The 20,311-nt window shown below is 35.7% G+C and overlaps 2 protein-coding genes across 3 annotated transcripts; one reads left to right on the forward strand and one right to left on the reverse strand.

Annotated features, from left to right (window-relative positions):
* The first annotated feature begins 71 nt into the window (after positions 1–71).
* tnk1 (tyrosine kinase, non-receptor, 1) lies at positions 72–9,006 on the forward strand. Its single transcript, XM_057343030.1, has 14 exons — positions 72–351; positions 3,111–3,292; positions 3,383–3,450; positions 3,545–3,733; positions 4,289–4,441; positions 4,997–5,274; positions 5,362–5,488; positions 5,610–5,753; positions 6,412–6,506; positions 6,905–7,114; positions 7,235–7,299; positions 7,795–8,234; positions 8,360–8,455; positions 8,545–9,006. Exons 2-14 carry the CDS (start codon positions 3,133–3,135, stop codon positions 8,710–8,712), a joined length of 2,193 nt encoding a protein of 730 aa, XP_057199013.1. The 5' UTR covers positions 72–351; positions 3,111–3,132; the 3' UTR covers positions 8,713–9,006.
* A 103-nt stretch (positions 9,007–9,109) lies between these two features.
* On the reverse strand, positions 9,110–19,827 carry LOC130559763 (phospholipid scramblase 2-like). Of its 2 annotated transcripts, XM_057343039.1 has the most exons (10): positions 19,716–19,827; positions 19,466–19,585; positions 15,358–15,540; positions 12,926–13,108; positions 11,809–11,873; positions 11,690–11,732; positions 11,373–11,593; positions 11,090–11,248; positions 10,684–10,845; positions 9,110–10,469 (listed from the first exon to the last, which is right to left on the reverse strand). In XM_057343039.1, the coding sequence occupies exons 2-10, from the start codon at positions 19,470–19,472 to the stop codon at positions 10,419–10,421; spliced, it is 1,074 nt and encodes a 357-aa protein (XP_057199022.1). In that variant the 5' UTR covers positions 19,473–19,585; positions 19,716–19,827; the 3' UTR covers positions 9,110–10,418. The 2 variants fall into 2 exon arrangements, with proteins under 2 accessions (XP_057199022.1, XP_057199018.1); XM_057343035.1 differs by lacking the exons at positions 19,466–19,585; positions 19,716–19,827 and having other exon boundaries at positions 15,358–15,755.
* Between the last annotated feature and the right edge of the window lie 484 nt (positions 19,828–20,311).

Genomic DNA, 20,311 nt, shown 5'->3' on the forward strand with positions numbered 1-20,311 from the left:
TTACTATATTACCCAATAGAGGTCATGAATTCAGAAGGTGGAAAGGGGGAAGTGTTGCTGCTATGGGCGGAGTGAGGAAACGCTCAGAAAGAAGGAAAACACAGGGAGACGTCAGACTCGCTCTATAAATGATCTGTACCACTTATTAAGAAAACGTATAATACACAGACTAGTTGTAACGATAGTCCGATGCATTAAACTTCAATGTTGTAAGATCGAGATTTTAGGATAAACGAGCGTACGAGTATAAACTGACAACAAATCAACTACTCATAATGGAAATATACCTGCAGCGTCTTTAGTGTAGTAGGCTACAAGCTGGTCAAGTGACTCGACGTTGATCGTTTATTTGTAAGTAAAAGCATTTGTTTGAACATTTAGTGCAATCAGACAGCCTTCGTTATTGAGAAAGTTTATATTCTTAGTCAAATGTTACAATGTTATTAAATAAACGTTATAGCCCAATTAAAGAGTTTCGAAGACTTAACAAAGAGTTTGGTCAAAACTAGCTATTTTCTATAAAATAATGTTTCAAATAAGTCAGCGTCATTTCCGCTTTGCTGTTACGCTTTAACTCCCACTTGGTTAAATATCTAAGCTCACCTTATCTGCTGTCATGGCTGACTTCTAAAAGCAAGGTGAAACCAATTGTATTATGTGCCTTTCTTTACCAAAACTGCTTTTCTTCCATCAGTAATGTAAACTATTTTAATTATATTCTATATTATGTCTTTTTTATTTATGCAGGGAACATTTGTATTAAACCAAATTCTTGATATTTTTGATATTTACTACCATGGTATCTTTTATCTTTGTAAGATATGAATCCTGAAACTTTTGTTCAGTTATTAGAAATGCAGAATTTACTCTGAAAACTCAGAATGACCAAGCAGTCTAATGTCTTGCAAAATATCTCAAATAATTATGATGTAACAAATAGCAATAGTAAAACACAGTAGTAAAAGTCACTTAATTGTACAATTAGTAATGCTGTGTGGCAGTCAGCGGAAATTACTCAAATATTAATTTGTGACTAACTGCCCAGTCGTTGTTCAAATTCATCAGTTTGACACAATTTTATCATTAGTTAAATGTAAAGGATTGAAGTCACACCTTTTGACAAAGCATAGCAAATATAAAGGAAACAGAAGTTGCTTTGAGAAAGCTGTCATGTGTTTGAAAGCACCGTGTGTCACTCTCCCATATTGTTGTAAATGCTACTGTTTGAAGACTTTCATTATGACATTTCTTTGATTAGTATAATGCTGAAAGATAATTTGTTAGATTTTTTAGTACACACCCAGTTTCAGAGGAGGCTCCTTATCAAATGTAAACAGAAGCAACAGAGCGCTTATCAAACAAGTTGAGCCTAAAAGCTATGAAGTCTATAGCCAGGAATAGACTCGATTTTCTGTTCAAACTGAAAATAACAAATGATTTAATTTTCAATTATTTCTCCAAGATAACTGCGTTAAAATAAATTGTTTGGTTCTGATGACCTAAAATGCATTTTATTGAATTTGGTTTATAACAGACATAAGAAACTGAACTTTATAGCCATCACGTTTTACACAAAGTCTACTCTTTCTCTTGTCATTCAGGGTGTGGAATCTGGGTGTGGAGTCTTGGAGAATCATATTTTGATACTCTCAGGTTGCTTGCTCAGACAAGCCCCCATACTTTTAGACCTGTCACATTAAATGCATACTGGCTGATTAGTCACTGAAGGTCATGTGTCTGTGTTTTTGTTGTCATGGTTCTCTGGTTCTCATACACAGGGGTGCACTGAGCCTCTGGTTTTCTTTTTGTACACATGCTGAAGAAACTTTCAGAGGTTGTGGAATGTTTACAAACTTGCTCAACAGGCAAGAAAATTATGTTTGATGTTAGATTCTATTGTACATATCTTCCAGCGATACATCATTTTAAATGCAGTATGAAACATTCAGAAGTAGATTTCTTGCAATTTACTTAACAAAAAAAAAAACGGTATGATTACATTTTAGAGATAGTCAGTGCTGGTAAAGTGGTCACTGACAATACCATTGGTTTATGAGACTTGCTGGTAAATCATTCTCTTTTACACACACATTCCAGAAGAAATAGCTGCTACTCTTCACATTGACTGAAGAAGTGGTTTGTTTGGTGTATTAACCCTCCTGCTTGGTCAGTTTTGCATTACCTTTTTGCTTAAGTGTAGAGTATCGTGTACTATATTTTTTCCAACGTTTATCTAATACAAAGCTTCCTTTGTAAAAAAATGCATATAAAGTTAAGCTTAAAATTACTTTTTAGTTTGTTATGTATGACAGCGTTTGTTGTCATAGAGCCTCAGATTTAGCATAGCATGTATGTGTCAAGAGGATCACACAAGTCCAAGCTCCCTAGTGTTTGTATTATTGCCAGCTGGATTCAGCTTTGCAGCAAATTCCCAACAGGTGTCCATAGCAACCAATGAGGCCTCTATTGTAAGGAGCATCTATTCAGAATGGCTATTCAGTTACATTACTTTATGTATATAGAATTTTGGGGGAAGGTTTATGCTGAACTACACAAAGTACAGTACTGTGAAAATGTTAAGATTAGCTTTTTTAATAAAAAAAGGTATATATTCTGTTTTTGTGAATATCAAGACAGATTTACAAATATGCTTTGCCATTTACTCTTAATTATCAAGCAAGAGTTTTGTACGAACAAGGAGTCTTTGTTCATACAACAACACCTACTTGCATCTGATCTCACAGTCATTGAATCATTGTGGAATTACATGAAAAAAAATCTTCTATCTCAAGAAGACCCTCACACACTAAAGCCAGAACTTACTCTGTCATGTATTTGACTGCGTTTTTAGTTTTGTGTTCTAGATTTAATCTGTCACATAGTTACACAGGGCCTCACCGAGTACGTAACATGAGATGAAAATATTCAGATGATACAATGACTGATAATGTAATACCTCCTGTCATTAATGGTGATTTGGGTTAGACAGGTACTTTCTTCATAACAAACCATGTCTATGTATAAATGTTCTCAGGTCTTGTCAGGGATGTTATTGTGAATTGTATGTTCTCTCCTTGATTTTGTATGTTTCTGCTGTGTTTAACCAACAGGATTTTTTATGAGAGTGAAATAATGATGGATCATGACACTCAGTGGCTGTACCAGCTTCTCGCCGAGGTGCAGCTGGAGAGATTTTTTTTAAGGTTACGAGATGGACTCAATGTGACACGTATTGAGCACCTCAACTATGTCAAAGAAGCAGATCTCGAACAGATTGGCATTAGTAGACCAGGTTTGTTTTGTTAAGAAGTGGACTATTTTAAAAGTAAAAGAACACAAATTTGTTTTGTTTGTTAAATTGTGTTTTTTTTCTTGTCAACAGGACAGCGGCGATTATGGGTAGCTGTCAAAAGTTATAAAACCAGCATGGGGTCACGGCCGTGGATGAAGGTAGAGTATTTCACTCTTTACAAACTTTGGAAAGAAATTTAAACGTATTATTGATAAAAATACCCATCAATTATCTTTTTTTTTATTTTGATAGGTCTTTAATAGCCGTACCCCAGAGGGAGGTGATCAGGTTAATGGTGTTGGACCAAGCCAGGGGCCGGATCCAGGGCGTGCCCTCCCCTGTCTTATCCAGGACAGTGAACTGGTCTTTGGGGAGAGGTTGGGTTCAGGCTCATTTGGGGTAGTTAAAAAAGCAGAATGGCACACACCAAAGGGACGAGTGGTGAGTTGGTTATTTCCTGATCTGATGATTTTATCACAGGAGAGCAGTATAGTCCTAAAGTATATCTTCAGTTAGTGGTGCTCTGTCAGAATATTTTTTTTACCCAAGCTGTCAGTGGCATAGTACCCTTTAAAAGGGTCATTATATGTACCATTTAAGAACAGATATGTATACATTTGCTACCATTATATACCTTTGAAGTATGTACCTGTTTTAATATGCACACTTTAGGTGCAAAGGCGTAGTGCTATTTCTGCCTGGTCTTAAGAAGTTTTATTTGGTTGTCTGTTGGTTTGCTCAGTCTATTCATTTATAACAGCACTGATAACTACATCAAATCAAATAAAGTTGTAAAAGAAATCCAGTGGTGTTTTTATATTTTCTATTGCTTTTATATGAAAGAGGGGTCAGAATATGATAGTTGAACCGTAATAAATTTTTTTACTCCTGTACCAATATGATTATGTCTGTTATTTTTTGATGAATTCTAAAAGTAAATTCTTGAACAAAATAAAAACTTATATTTTATTGTGTCTTGTTTCTCTCTTTTTTAAGGTTCCCGTGGCAGTGAAAACTTTAAGGAGTGGCTCATCGAGGCAGGTAGACATGGTGACTGATTTCCTCCTAGAAGTTTCAACCATGCAGTCTCTCGACCACCCAAACATTATACACCTCTATGGTGTTGTCCTTACGCATCCCCTTAAAATGGTAATCTTAACCTTTAGTCTAGAACCATATCCGTTACTAATTTGTTTGAAATGAGTTTAATTGGTTGTATGTAAGGCAATATGCCTTTTCTCACTCGGTTTCTTATTCTTTTTCATTGTTATTATTATTTTCAAGCTTCTTTGTGTTTTTAGGGCACTTAACATACTAAAAACTAAAAATTTGGTGCAGGCATGAGAGTTGATGTGGGCAAAAGCTAAATGGCACCGTGTAGTGCCCCCTTTTGACTGAATAGGTGGAACTAGATTTACCTACAATCATCAAACTGGGCATAAAGATTGAGTTACATAACATCTAATAATAGCAAGAAATAATCATTTCATCTTCATTTAATGCTTGTTTTGTTTATTTAAATAGTTTAAGTCATCTTGAAGGGTTCCTTAGAAGTTTGTTGAGGTCCACTAGTGGGCTTGGGCCCTCAGGTTGAAAAACACTGCCCTAGAGACACATGAAGGCTTTTATTATATAATGTCTTTAAACATTTTAAATTTAACAAATGTATTCATGTGTAGTTTATGTCTCTTTCTTGTTGATCAGGTAACAGAACTGGCTTCTCTGGGCTCTTTATACGACACACTGCGTCTGCGGCAGGGAGTTTACCCTCTCTCAAGACTCTGGCTCTTCAGCACACAGATTGCTGCAGGTATGGAGTATTTAGAGTCCAGGCGGTTCATCCACAGAGATCTTGCTGCCCGTAACGTGCTCATGGCATCTAGAGAGCTAGTGAAGATCGGAGACTTTGGACTGATGAGAGGCTTGGATCATGACAGGGACCACTATGTCATGACGGCACACAGACGAATCCCATTTGCATGGTGAGACGCTGCCCCAAAAATTGCCAGATAGAGCTTGTATATGTTATTGTGTGGTCAAGGATATTAATTCCTCCTGTCTTTCTATAGGTGTGCTCCTGAGAGTTTACGTGTGGGTACTTTCCTTCATGCCTCAGATGTCTGGATGTTTGGTGTCACGTTATGGGAGATGTTCACTTACTGTGAAGAGCCCTGGCTGGGGTTCTCTGCCAGACAGGTATAGTGTACATGAGTACACCACTGACTCAAGTCAGTTGATGTACGTAAGGATATGCTGTTTTCTTCTTGTTCTGCAGCTATTGCTACTTTGGACTAAGTGATGTGTGTTGTGTTTGTAGATATTATATAGTATAGAGCGTGGTGATCGGTTAGAGAGACCTCCAGACTGTCCTCAGGAGATGTACTCTGTGATGCGTAAATGTTGGGCCTGCAGTCCTACTGACCGACCCACCTTCTCACAACTCAAAACCATTGTTGCAGAGGTCAGTGTTTCAACTGAGTGATACACGTCTTGTACCACAATATAAACAAAACTAATTTATATTAATTAAAGGGATAGTTCATCCAAAACTGAAAATTCGGTCATGAATTACTCACTCTCTAGTTGTTCCAAACCTGTATAAATGTATTTGTTTGGTTGAACACAGAGAAAGATATTTGGACAAATGCTTGTAACCAAACAGTTCTTGGACCCTATTGACTACCACAGTAGGAAAAATGACAATGGTGGTCAAAAGTGCCCCAGAACTGTTTGCCGTCCTACATTCTTCAAAATAAGATTATAAAGTAATTTTTCCTATTATGGTAGTCAATGGGGTCCAAGAGCTGTTTGGTTACAAGCATTCTTCCAAATATCTTTCTCTGTGTTCATCAGAACAAAGAAATGTATACAGATTTGGAACAACTCGAAGGTGAGTAAATGATGACAGAATTTTTATTTTTGGGTGAACTATCCCTTTAATGTAGCGTTGACACAAGTGTATTGATTTGGAACTATACAAACAAACTGTATGGTTAAAGTTTAGATGCTCATAGTATGTTCCAAATCAATACGATGTTGCAAAAATACATTCATTTATATAAAATAGATCTTTTGTCCATCCTGATTTCTCTGTGTAACATCTTTTTCATTTTTATTAGGCACAGCCTATGGAGGTTCGTGCAGTGAAAGACTTTACAGAGCCCAGAAAACTCTCTTTACAGGCAAATGATCTAGTGACTATAATAGAACATGGGTAAGAGAGGGGTTGGGAGGCAAAAAAAAAATGTTTACAAACTTGTACTTTTATTATTCAATTATTTTGTAAATGTTGTATTTACCTTACCTTATTTTCTATACTTTCCTTATTTCACCCAAATTATTATTTACTCCCCCTCATGCCATCCCAGATGTATATCACTTCTTTTCTTCTGCTGAACACAAACAAGTCATTTTATATTAAAATGCTGTGATGTTACCTTCATTTAATATGGCAATGCTCCAAAAACGACTCGTTGTCATATGCATGTTTTGTTCCAATGGCATGCAGATGAGTAAATTATGAAAGAAAGTTCATATTTGGATGAACTACTCATTTAATATAGTCAACACCGAGTTAACGATCATGTTCTGTATGTTTTTGTTCTGTCACAGGCTGGATATAGGTGAGTGGAAGGGGCAAAACCAGAGAACTCTGAGTATTGGCTGGTTCCCCCCTTCATTGGCAGCCCCCTCTCTCACAGCAGTCTGTCCGGTGCCTAGTACTTCTCTGATCTCTTCCCCTGTTAGAGGTAGTCTGCACCACACTGGCCACGGAGATACCGATCCAGCACGGAGCTGGGGCACCCCAGAACGGATAAATGAGTGAGTGACATCACGAAATTAGTCCAAATGAGATTATAAACCTAAATAAGTTATGAATAAAAGCTATTATGGCTAATATAACAGGACAGCTGAACTCTTTTTTTTTTTTTACTTTTCCAGCAATGGAAATTGGGGGATTCCATCAGCAAGAGTCAAGACAGGCTCCAATCTAAAGAAAATGTCAGGTCAGAACTTGCGAAACTAGATTTGTATTTCTTAAATGGACAGTTCGCCCAAAAATAAAAATTCTGTCATCATTTACTCACCCTCGAGTTGTTCCAGATCTGTATACATTTCTTTGTTCTGATGAACACAGATAAAGATATTTGGAAGAATGCTTGTTACCAAAAGAGTTCTTGGCCACCGTTGGCTACCAGTAGGAAAAATTACAATGGTTGTCATTGGTGGCCAACAACTGTTTGGTTTCAAGCATTCCTCCAAATATCTTTTCCCGTGTTCATCAGAACAAAGAAATTTATACCGATCTGGAACAACTCGAGGGTGAGTAAATGATGAACATTTTTATTTTTGGGTGAAATATCTTTCTCTGTGTAAATAATATGCAGTATGCAAGAAATACATACATACAAGTAGTATGAAGCGCCTAAACAAGAAAAGAGGTTTTTAGTGACAGCAAAAATAGTTTATCATAGTTTGATCATATCACTCTCTATTCTCAGGCATGTCAAGAAGTCTGGAGTCAGTCTTAGGTGGGGCACAAGACGAAGATATAGGGAATGCTGCTCAATCTGGCCACCGCAAACAACTCTCCCCTGACCCCCGCAGGTTTAGTGATGCTGTTGTCAATCCACCTCCTCGCCCCCCACCCCCAAATCTCAAACGTATCAAACCGTTGATGAACCATGACCGGCGGACCGTAAACCCACTGGCTGGTGCCTGGACCCCTCCACCTCATCACTTACAGCTACAGTTCCAACACCAGCCTCAGCAACAGTGTTTTGGAAGTAACAACCTTGCCAGGATGGCCCATCTGGCCAAATCAAGCCCTCAGTTAGATGACGACTTAGAAAAAGAGAAGGAGCGAGACAAAGAGAGAGAACGGGAAAAGGGACAGGAGAGATACCCACCACAAGTTAATAAGGTGGCAGTCATAGCACAAGTATGCATATTTCTTCCCTATATCTAACAATATTATGTATATTCACCCAAAATCAATTCCATTATAACAATTCTTAGTGAATGGCTTTTAAAATTTGTTTAATTTAATGAATGATGATTGTTTAGCTTCAGGAGGCGGTACATGGAGTGACCAGTGAAGAGGTTCAGAGAGCTCTGCATCGCAGTGACTGGAATCCTACACGGGCAGAACAACAGCTTAAGGTAATAGAGAATTTACCCTCATTCTTTTAAGACAATATCACCATTGGATTTATTTTTATTTTACAATTTTTATGTTTTTACATCATCAGATAGATCAGCTGTTTTACATGAACCAGTGCTCCCGTGAGGAGTGTCAAAAAATACTTGCCCGCTACAACTGGGACCTGCAGCACGCTGGACGCTGTCTCATTCGATTGGTTAAAGAAAGAGATAGACCCAGAGAGACTGCACTGGAAAGACGAGGAGAAAGAGTTTAAAGCTTAGAGTTGACTGTTTAAAGTTAACTATGTACATAAATGCCAGGAGCTCAATTCTTTATATCAAGGAATTATATCAACAGTCCACAAAAATCCAGGACACCGAAAATGTTGTTTATGCTGAGAAAATACAGCATAATTGAAATATAATGTATTACTTGACTTTTAAGAGAAGATTGTTGCGACAGCATCTTGTCTGTTTTTTTTAGTTTGGATGTAAATATACTTTTGAATTTGTATATATAGTGTAAGAAGTATTTGTAGCTGTTTAATAAAGTAAAACACATTTACAAATATATGTTTGTAGACATGTTTATTTAAGAACAATACAATTATTAGCTAATTTTTTTTCCATCACCTTTTTTATTTTATACATACCAAGTTGAAAAACCCAATGCTATGCAGTATACAGGCCAGGACAAATTTATTCCATGAGAAAACAACAATTTTGAGTTGATCTGATCAACCAAAAAAACCGTCTAGTTTCATCTCATTTCAAAAAACAATTTTCCACAAACATTGCGGCTTGTCAATATAAAGAAACAATTTTATTTGTCAGAGGTTGCTACTTTAAACACTAACAAAGTTTTAGCGGCCGCATCCGAGGAGGCTATTCAGTCCCATGAAACTTAAACTTGGTCTGAAATTTTACAATATAATCCAATTTTATATTTTTTTCTTGAACTAAGAAATCTGTCCAGGCCATTTTAGAATAAAATATAATTGTATCTTTCATTTCTTTGCTATACGACACGGGTGTAGGAGGCATTTAAAAAAGGTTCTACAAGAATTTAGACTGAGCGTATGTACAGTATGTAGTTAATCATGGTTTGCATATAGCATTTACTCTGTCAATAATACACATATGCTTCACTGTAAAAAATGATTCTGTGTCATAGTAGATTTCATGAAATTAATTGAGTAAATTTTACTTAATACAATTGTGTTCTTGTTTTTTTTTAACCAAAATTTAAGTTAAAATGATGGAAAAAATCTCGGAATTCTAAATGCACAAATTATTGAGTGAATTCAACTTAATTTTATCATGTTCAACCCACTCAAACTTGTATTTTGTGGTGGGACACATGAATTCTTTTAGTTACTGTAACTTCACTAACTGAGCAGTTTTAGAGCAATTGAGTCATTTTTGTGAAAAAGTGTTATTTTATGTGCTTTTACGATAAAATGAAAGACTTGATAGTGTTTATTGTTCAGTTGTCTTTAAGATTTAAAAGAGATTCTGTTTGTGTTTTTGAGTTTCATGGTTACCATCGTTCAGAAGAGTGGTGCTTGTGCTTAGGTTATGGGAGAGCTCGTGGTGTGTGTATTTTTCACTCAGTGACTGATTGTGCTAATGCACTGTAAATGTGCTTAAATAATTTAGGTAATTTTACTTGAAGTAATTATCTATGTCATTTTTTAGTGTAGTTTGTTATCTTTTCTTTTAGGCATATAATGTACCGTATTGTCTATGTTGTAAAAATTATGTGATTTTACATCAGGTTTACTGGTACTTAGACAGAAGAACATCTTGATATTTTATGATATTAAAGCCCTTTGTCAACAATAGTTAAAATAACACTAAAATAAAAATAATCTAATTTTTGGATGAACTTTCCGGGCCCCTATAAACAGAGGTTAACTCTGGTCTGGGCACCCCCAGCACTGCATATGCCACCCTTATCTGACACACAAAGTTCAGTGGCTTATAAAAGTTTCCAAAATAAACCTCCGCCTTTTTCAAAAAACATGAAATCCTATGAAAAGAAAAGAGAATGAATGGAATTAATGTAAAATTGTGAGCATTCTTTTTCCTACTGAAAAGTGCTTTTAGACTGTTCAGTGCTGGCTTTTCGTCACATTTAAGTATAAAAAATCGGCTTCCAAAAACATATTAATAAGAATGTTAGTTATAATATTAGACTGCAATCTCTAGTGAAATATCTCTCTGTATATTAGTTTAATACTCACAATGAGGAAGCAGGCACCCATTAATACAGCCTTCGTCTTAACATCCATGTCCATAGGGAACTGGACAGTGAAGTTGGTGGCATCAGTAAAGCATTTTTGCAGGATACCAGACCGTTGTTTCGTGATTCGACCAATAGGCTTTTCACCCTCTTTCCCTTTTACCTTAAAACAGAAGACATCATTTTAAAAAATATTTTATTTGAAAATGAGATGTAATTTAAACATGTGGCAAATGTCATTGTAATTTATTTGTGAAGATACGATTTGTTGCAAGTACAAGTACATTTAAATATGAACAATATCATAACAAGAAAATGCAAGACACAAATGCGAGACGTAAATTTAACATAAAAAAAACACAGCTATTGCATTTTCTTCAAATGCATATGCATTTTCTTGCATTTACCTCAAAATGTATATCACCACATTTACATGCCATAAAGGGCCCCTTGATCTTCAATAGTGTCTCACTGTGGGGTCCTTGGACTGAGAATATTGGAAAGAAAGCATGCCAGTTCTGTTTTATGTGTCCAATAGTCACTCCAGGGGGAGCTTGTATTTCCAGCTGAGGTAGAAAATATCACATAAATAATACAGATAATACAGATATCTATCACAAGCTAAAACAGGCATGTACCATGGTGCCTTAAAAACAATTGGTTCAAAACACTTTACTGCTGCTCGGGTACCTCTTGCAAACAGCAAGGGCAGCAACAAGAGTCGCAGCGTAACGGTCTTTGCACCCGCATGACTTCTTGGCCCATGTTGTCTTCAATCCGTATTTGAAAGTTGCGTATTGCACCTAAGATATTGCGTGTGCAGCAGTCTGTCTTTTCTTTGGCCTGGAAGATCAATTGGCCGAGGCTGTTCTTGATCTCATACTGGTTGTTAGTCTCAAAGCCAGTGAATACTGTAGATATAAATGATCGAAAAAGTATTTCAAGTCTGTAAGTATAAAAAGTAGGCCTACTTACAATTTTAAGAACAGAACATAACATTCACTTACTCTCAATACACTCCATTTTTTGGTGAATAAGAACTTGGTCGATCTAAAATGCAAGGTAAATGCTATAACATAATCATATCTTATAACTTAGAAGAGAGAGTGAAATAGAGATGGCCCACCATAGTAAGGTACTGCAGACCTGGTGGTACTCCAACAGGTACAGCCATTACTGGAAGTGCAGGAGCTGGAAAAGGTGAGGAAGAAACATCATTACCATCTTTTTATAAATGTTAATGCAGTATTAATGGTAATTTGAGGAATGTATATAAATGAGTGTTTTATCAGTGTTCAACAAGAAAACAAGTAAATAGTTAATTTAGACTGTTTTGGAGAGATTTGGCTGAATGATGTCTGAACTAGAGTCAGTCGATTCTCTGGACCTCTGCAGGTAAATATTCAGCTTTAATAATTGAAACCTTTTTGTGTCAGTATAAATAAATGTGTTTAAGCAGAGAAAGGTGCATCAATAGGCTATGTATCATTTGGAACACTTAAACAGTGAGTATTTATTGAATAATGAAGCATGCTTACCATTTGTCCAGTTGTCATTCATTAGTTTTCACAACTTTTGTAATTAGGCTACTAAAAAACAGTTTAGTGTAAATTTGTGGATTTTAACTTTGTCTGATTTGAGGGTATATTTGTTTTGTTTGATCTGTTTGATTGATGGCAGGGGTCCAGGGGATATGGGAGGTGGTTTTGAAGTGGATGAATTATTTCCTTCTAGCAACCTTTTTGTCGCCAGTAACCCATAGTAAAAACGTAGTAAAAAGTGGCTTAGATGTGCAGTAGTGAAAATAAGATCTTGAATTTCTATGCGTCTTTTTCTAAACAGTAATACACAACTTGATGGTTAAAACGTGACAGCACATAAAGTAAACTGTCACCGACTTTAGTGGGCATCAAAATGTGTTCATACTAAATCGAGCATTTAACAACTTGTAATCCTCTATTCCTCTTCAACCATTCTTAAAAATGAAAACAATTTTGGCTGAATGGTTCTATAAAGAACCTACAACATCCAAAGAATCTTTGTAGTGAAAAAAGGTTTTTAAACTATAGAAAAGTAAGAAAAAACCTTTGAGTGATGGCTCTTTGGGGAACCAAAAATGGTTATTCTATGGCATCACTGTGAAGAACTATTTGCAGCACCTTGCATGTTTTCCTGTGCATTTTAAATAAGAAATGTGTGGAATAAATGTTTCATAAGACTGCATGTGTTTATTCTGCATTTACCTTCATACGGCTGAATCTGGTGAGGTGCTAGATTCATTTGTGCAGATGTATACACAACTGGCTGAATAGGGGGTTGGTTATCTGGCAGAACCTCTGTAACCAGCCCAGGTTCTCCATACGCATAGACACACTGTCCTCCTGGCTGAGCCAAGGGATGTGGGAGGTGATTTTGGGGCAGTCTGTCTATTGTAAAAATACACATACAGAAAGTAAAAGAGAAGCAAAGATGTTGGTGACAGACATGATGTTGAAAGCGTTCATACATATCGTTCCATCAAAATGTGTTCAGAACAAGTTCACTGTAAAAAAATGTAAGTCTTCACAACAACAAAAAATCTTAGTACTAATTTCCCCTTGCTTTTTCTTGTTCACTCAACTTTTTGAAATAGAAGTTGTACTGACTTAAAACAAGTACTGTAATTGGAGATACAAAAAATAATTAATTGAGGTAATTTAGGATTATTAGTTTTCTTGAGAGGTACAAAAAAAATACCCTTACAGAAAAGACACACGAAATTCACATGTGCAAAAAACACATGTGATCACATGTGAAATGTGTGTTTTTGGAACATTTTGGTGTGAACTCCATGTGAATTCCCACGTGAAACCCTTGGGATAACATGTAAAAACCCATGGGATAACATATGCGACATGTCTCCACATGTGATCACATGTTCTTCACATCACCACATGTTGCACATGTCATCCCATGGGTTTTTACATGTTATCCCAAGGGTTTCACGTGGGAATTCACATGGAATTCACACCAAAATGTTCCAAAAACACACATTTCACATGTGATCACACGTGTTTTTTGCACATGTTAAACACATGTTGTATACATGTGATCACATGTGAAAAACATGTGAAATTCATGTGTCTTTTCTGTAAGGGTATGCTTAAGTCATTAGTTGTCACAACATAGTCAAGTTTACATAATGAACAACATAACAAATTATTTTTGTTGGCTGAACGTAAATAAAGAATATAAATTGGTTATTTAAAAATAAACAAATATTTTTGTCTTTTACTACAATTTGAGTAAACTTTGATCAAACAACTGCTTGAACAGTTTGAGTTACGTTGGGTCTGCACTTACACCTCAGCATTGAACACACAAACCTCAACCATGGTAACAATCAAAAACCATCATTCATTAAAAAACTCTAAACACAACAGATAACAAACAGTAACAACAAGATTAAAGCATAAATTATTCTAGCAAGAACTAAAACACTAATCTTTAAAAGAAAAACAAATAAGAAACACCGAATTGAACATGCTGCAGTGCATCTTGGGACCTTTCAAACTCTTGTTTGTTCATTGTACATTGACGTAACTCAATTTTTTACATTTATAGAGGTCTTTTTGAGTGAACTTGCAAAGAATTTTTCACACAACTCATATTTTTAAGTTAATGAAGAAAATGTTTGGTTACAATGAATGAACTTATTAAAAGAAGTTCTGTGAACTTTTTCATGGACTTTTGCTCAACCAACACAACAAAATTAGTTGTTTGAACTTTTTTTGAGTTGGGTTTTTTACAGTGTTGAGCATTTAACAACATGTGGTAAAACATGTAATCCTCCATTCCTCATTAACCACCGAGTCTCACATCCCATAGAACCAATTTTGGCTGAATGGTTTCATAAAGAACCTTTAACATCCAAAGAATATTTCTGTTTTACAAAAGGTTCTTTGTAGTGGAAAAAGTTTAGATTATAGAAAAATAAGAAACTGAGCGAACGGTTCTTTGGGGAAACAAAAATGGTTATTCTACAGCATCACTGTGAAGAACCATTTATCGCACCTGAGCGTTTATTATTTTTTTAACAAATGTAACGTACCTATACTATGTTAGTAAGCTTACGTTTTCCTGTGCATTTTAAAAGAGGAATGAAATGTTTCACAAAACAGTGTTTATTCTTTGTTCCCCTTCATACAGCTGAATCTGGTGAGGTGTTGGATTAATTTGAGCAGACGGATACACAACTGGCTGAACTAGAGGTGGTTGGTTCTGTGGATGGACTTCTGCTGATCCACCTATTGTAAGTCCACCCATTTAAATGTTTGGTTCTAGTGAATGTCTGTAACCCCAGTCAAACTCTGGAGCATCAATCATTTGCAGTGTAGTGGGAATGTTAGATTTAGATTAGATAATGTCACGAATGTTCACGGAAGAGAGCCCAGGCGCAGGCAGCGGTACAATAACTCAAAATTTATTTAAACAAAACAAAAGACCCACGATGGGGAAAACTTCAACAAAACAAACACCTCTGAGTGATGGCTCTTTGGGGAACCAAAAATGGTTATTCTATGGCATCACTGTAAAGAACTATTTGCTGCACCTTGCATGTTTTCCTGTGCATTTTAAATAAGAAATGTGTGGAATAAATGTTTCATAAGACTGCATGTGTTTATTCTGCATTTACCTTCATACGGCTGAATCTGGTGAGGTGCTAGATTCATTTGTGCAGATGTATACACAACTGGCTGAATAGGGGGTTGGTTATCTGGCAGAACCTCTGTAACCAGCCCAGGTTCTCCATACGCATAGACACACTGTCCTCCTGGCTGAGCCAAGGGATGTGGGAGGTGATTTTGGGGCAGTCTGTCTATTGTAAAAATACACATACAGAAAGTAAAAGAGAAGCAAAGATGTTGGTGACAGACATGATGTTGAAAGCGTTCATACATATCGTTCCATCAAAATGTGTTCAGAACAAGTTGAGCATTTAACAACATGTGGTAAAACATGTAATCCTCCATTCCTCATTAACCACTGAGTCTCACATCCCATAGAACCAATTTTGGCTGAATGGTTTCATGAAGAACCTTTAACATCCAAAGAATATTTCTGTTTTACAAAAGGTTCTTTGTAGTGGAAAAAGTTTAGATTATAGAAAAATAAGAAAGTTGTGGTTCTTATAAGAAACTTTGAGCGAACGGTTCTTTGGGGAAACAAAAATGGTTATTCTACAGCATCACTGTGAAGAACCATTTATCGCTCCTGAGCGTTTATTTTTTTTTTTAACAAATGTAACGTACCTATACTATGTTAGTAAGCTTACGTTTTCCTGTGCATTTTAAAAGAGGAATGAAATGTTTCACAAAACAGTGTTTATTCTTTGTTCCCCTTCATACAGCTGAATCTGGTGAGGTGTTGGATTAATTTGAGCAGACGGATACACAACTGGCTGAACTAGAGGTGGTTGGTTCTGTGGATGGACTTCTGCTGATCCACCTATTGTAAGTCCACCCATTTAAATGTTTGGTTCTAGTGAATGTCTGTAACCCCAGTCAAGCTCTGGAGTGTCTATCATTTGCAGTGTAGTGGGAATGTTAGATAATGTCACGAATAGGGCTGTCACGATTATGAAATTTGACTGACGATTAATTTTCTAATAAATCATTGCGATTATGACGATTAATTGTCTGTTTTAGGGCTTTGACGATTATGACGATTAATTGTCTGTTTTTGAGCTTTGACATTTAATTCTCATTCATTTTTCATTCAGCTTTGAAACGACCATATTGTTCTGAATACAAGACTATGTTTTTTTTTTGGAAATACATCGGAAAAAATTGGGTCATCATATATTTAAGGTTTAGGTTTTTACCTGTCAATAATACAACCGCCAAATACTTGTAAATTAAGTAAATTGATCAGTTGTGAATTGATGCCACCATTAAAATACTATCAGTCATAGAAAAGCTTCTAGTCTGTTTTTTTCTCACTTGCAAGACTATAATACAATTTTACTTGTATGTTAATGAAATTTTGGTAGACTGGTTTTCACACTGAGATTTGCTTAAATAATATTAAATTGTACTGCAGGTCATTTGTATGGTATATGCTTTAGTTTTTTTTTTTAAGTGATTGTGTTGTGGTGGTACATTTTACAAGTATTACCATGCTTTAGTTACAATATATACACTAAAATATGCAATATGCAGGCACTACAGCTCCCCCTAGTGTCTTCTATAGAGATGTGCAATAATTGCTATGATCTGAAACCATCGCGATGAGGTCAAACAATCGCGATGAGACGATTATTTAATAATCGTGACAGCCCTAGTCACGAATGTTCACGGAAGAGAGCCCGGGCAGCAGTACAATAACTTCCCACGAGGGGGCAAAAAACCCAACACAACAGGATAATCCACAGGAAACAAGGCAATGTATATCACACGACAGAGTAACATGCAATAGAGCAAAACGAATCAACACAGGACAGCAAACACAAGAGCATTAAATAAGGAACTAACAAAGGGTAATTAACAAGGGGCAGATGTGGGGAATGTGGGAACAGTGATGGGACGCTAACGAGGGGGCGGGGTCAAGACGAGACAGGAGAGAGCGCATGGCATGTCAAAACAAACAATGCCATGTCTCTCTCTACACTAAACACGTGGGTCTGTCATGATCCTGCCACAAGATTAAGGAAAACATGACCAAAAGAGGCAGAATCATGACAAGATAAGGTCTGTTTCAGATCAAAAACTTGATTGTTAAAATGTGACAGGAAAGATTAAAAGGAATAAATGAAAACAGATGATAAATGGGCTGTCAAACGATTATCGCGATTAATCGCATCCAGAATAAAAGTTTGTGTTTACATAATATATGTCTGTGTACTGTGCATATAAATTTACTTATAAAAACATACACATACATGCATATATTTAAGAAAAATACAAAACATAAAAATGAATCATTTAAGTTATTGGTAAATATAAATAAATTAGGGCTGTCAACGTTAACGCGTTAACGCATGCGATTAATTTTTTCAAATTAACGCGTGAGAAAATATTTATCGCAATTAACGCAGCATCCGTTTGTCTTGACATCCTTTGTCTAGCGTTACATTATGTAATCACGCTCTTATTCGTGTACAGGCTTTTAAACCACTTAAGCGCGATTTGAAACAGTTGCTTTGACGCGTTCAATGGAGATAGACCGCTTCTAAACTGTGGGACGCGGCAAAACGCAACGAGAGGTCCAGTCTGGTGTAAACAGTCACCTGCTAAGGGCTGCGTCGGTGAATCTCTGTCAGACAGCGCATCCGTGTTAAGTTCTCTTTCGTGCTTGAATGGATAAAACCACACAAGATTATGTCAGAAAGCCCGTTTTGTCTAGCATTTTCTTAAGCACAGACTTCAAAGTGTAAAATAAAATCTTAAATGAATGCAAAGAGTTGTGAAAATGGGAGTGCGGTGACGGTCAGATCTGCGTACTGAGACAGCTCTTAAAGGGGCCGCGCTCTTAAACGTGCTGCTGTGACTCCTGTCACTAATGTTAATCAAAGAACAAAAGAAAAGAAGAAATCAATGTGATTTTGTAGCTTTAATGAGAATTCTTCTGCATTTAATTTATAATTTAGCATTAATAAAGACTGTAAAGTGTCCTTCAATTCCTGTATCTTTCCTACATGAGCTCTCAATTATACTGTTGAATGGCTATAATTCATGTTAAAATAATCAATTTAATGGAGACATCAGTTACAGTACTAATATCAAAATGCTAGCTTTCATAAAATGATGCTGTTAAAGAAATATGTTGTTTCTACATCAATTTGAAGATTAAATGTGAAATTATTAAAATGTAAAAGTATATTTTAAAATATAATAGTTATGTGCGATTAATCGTGATTAATCACAGAAAAAATGTGTGATTAATCCGATTAATTTTTTTAATCGATTGACAGCACTAAAATAAATACATGGAAATATTTCCTAAATATGTATACACGTATGTTTTTGTGTTTATTAATACAAAATTAATATGCACAGTATACAGAAATATATTATGTAAACACAAACATTTATTCGGTATGCGATTACTCGTTTAATAGCCTAAAGTGTTAATAAAAATGACATTTAATGCTATACATAACATTCAGAACATCACTTGAACATTAAATACCAGGTAATACCATAACAACTTGTAATCCTCCATTCATCTTCAACCACTCTTAAAAATGAAAACTATTTTGGCTGAATGGTTTTATAAAGAACCTACAACATCCAAGAATCTTTGTAGTAAAACATTTTTTTAGGAAAGTAAGAAAAAAGAGTGATGGCTCTTTGGGGAACCAAAAATGATTATTTTATGGCATCAATGTGAAGAACTATTTGCAGCACCTTTTTATGAGCATTTCAGATTTTTTTAAACAAATGTATATATAATTTACCCATACTGTTATTAAACATGTTTTCCTGTGCATTTTAAATAAGAAATGTGTGGAATAAGGTATGCTTAAATGTTTCATAAGACTGTGTTTATTCTGTACTTACCTTCATACGGCTGAATCTGGTGAGGTGTTGGATTAATTTAAGATGGGTGACAAATATGATAATAAAAACTACATTAGATGCAATGCAGGTGGTAATACATGCTTTTCTACATTCCATTTCTATCAGCCTTTAATAATTATGTTGCAACAGGATATATAACAGAAAGTAAAAGCAGACAGTAGCAAAGCAAGAATAGTAGACTATGAAACACTCATTTAGCCAAATAAAACACATTTTTAATACCTGACATGTTGGAAACAAATTGATGCGAGTATGACCAACTTTTTCCCTTTTAATTATAGAAGCAGCATAGGGTCACTGTGATGGTGCTGATAAATGAGTTTGTGATAGTAAAATACAGTGCTGAAAACAAGCAAAGTTAGTCCATTAAACATGACTGCAAATTAAGTGCTAAAACTATACACAATATTGCTAAATTAGTTAATTACTAATAATTCTTATTTACGGATGAAAATCGTTATCAAAGTCTTACCTCTTGAGTTATGCTTGATGCTCCACTAATAAGTATTTATGTATTCATTTACAGTGAAGCTCCTTGGACAGAGTATTTTCTTTCCCTTTTTGGTTCTTGTTTCTGTGTAAGGACTGCACATATCTGAGCTTGTTGCTCCTAAAAAGTAAGCATTAAAGGTTTCTGTACTGACAGTACCCTCCTCCCCTTTTCTTAAACGTTCAACATAAGCCTATACAGCCTATGGCGCCACACCTCTAGTTGTACCTAAAGATCTAAATCTAGATCTACAAAATGTTAGGTACAGTCACAAAAATGAGATTCCAATCTACTGTGACAACATTAGCCAAAGTGTTGGCTGAATCTGGTGCATTTTACATATTGTATGTTTTATTAATGTGTATTGTCCCTGATTAAATAAAATGAACTTACCCCACGGTGTGACAACATGCCATTTAGTGGAAGTGTTCAATTAATTATAAAATTACATGTTTACCTAATATTTCTGAAGATTTAACAGAATACTTTATAAAACATATCTATGTCACATTTTTTCCCCAGACACTTAAGCATGTAAAATATGAATCTGGTAAACCGGTTTGAATGTATGTTTCAAC

The sequence above is a fragment of the Triplophysa rosa genome, linkage group LG1 (genome assembly GCF_024868665.1).
Source record: "Triplophysa rosa linkage group LG1, Trosa_1v2, whole genome shotgun sequence".
NCBI classification, from domain to species: Eukaryota; Metazoa; Chordata; class Actinopteri; order Cypriniformes; family Nemacheilidae; genus Triplophysa; species Triplophysa rosa.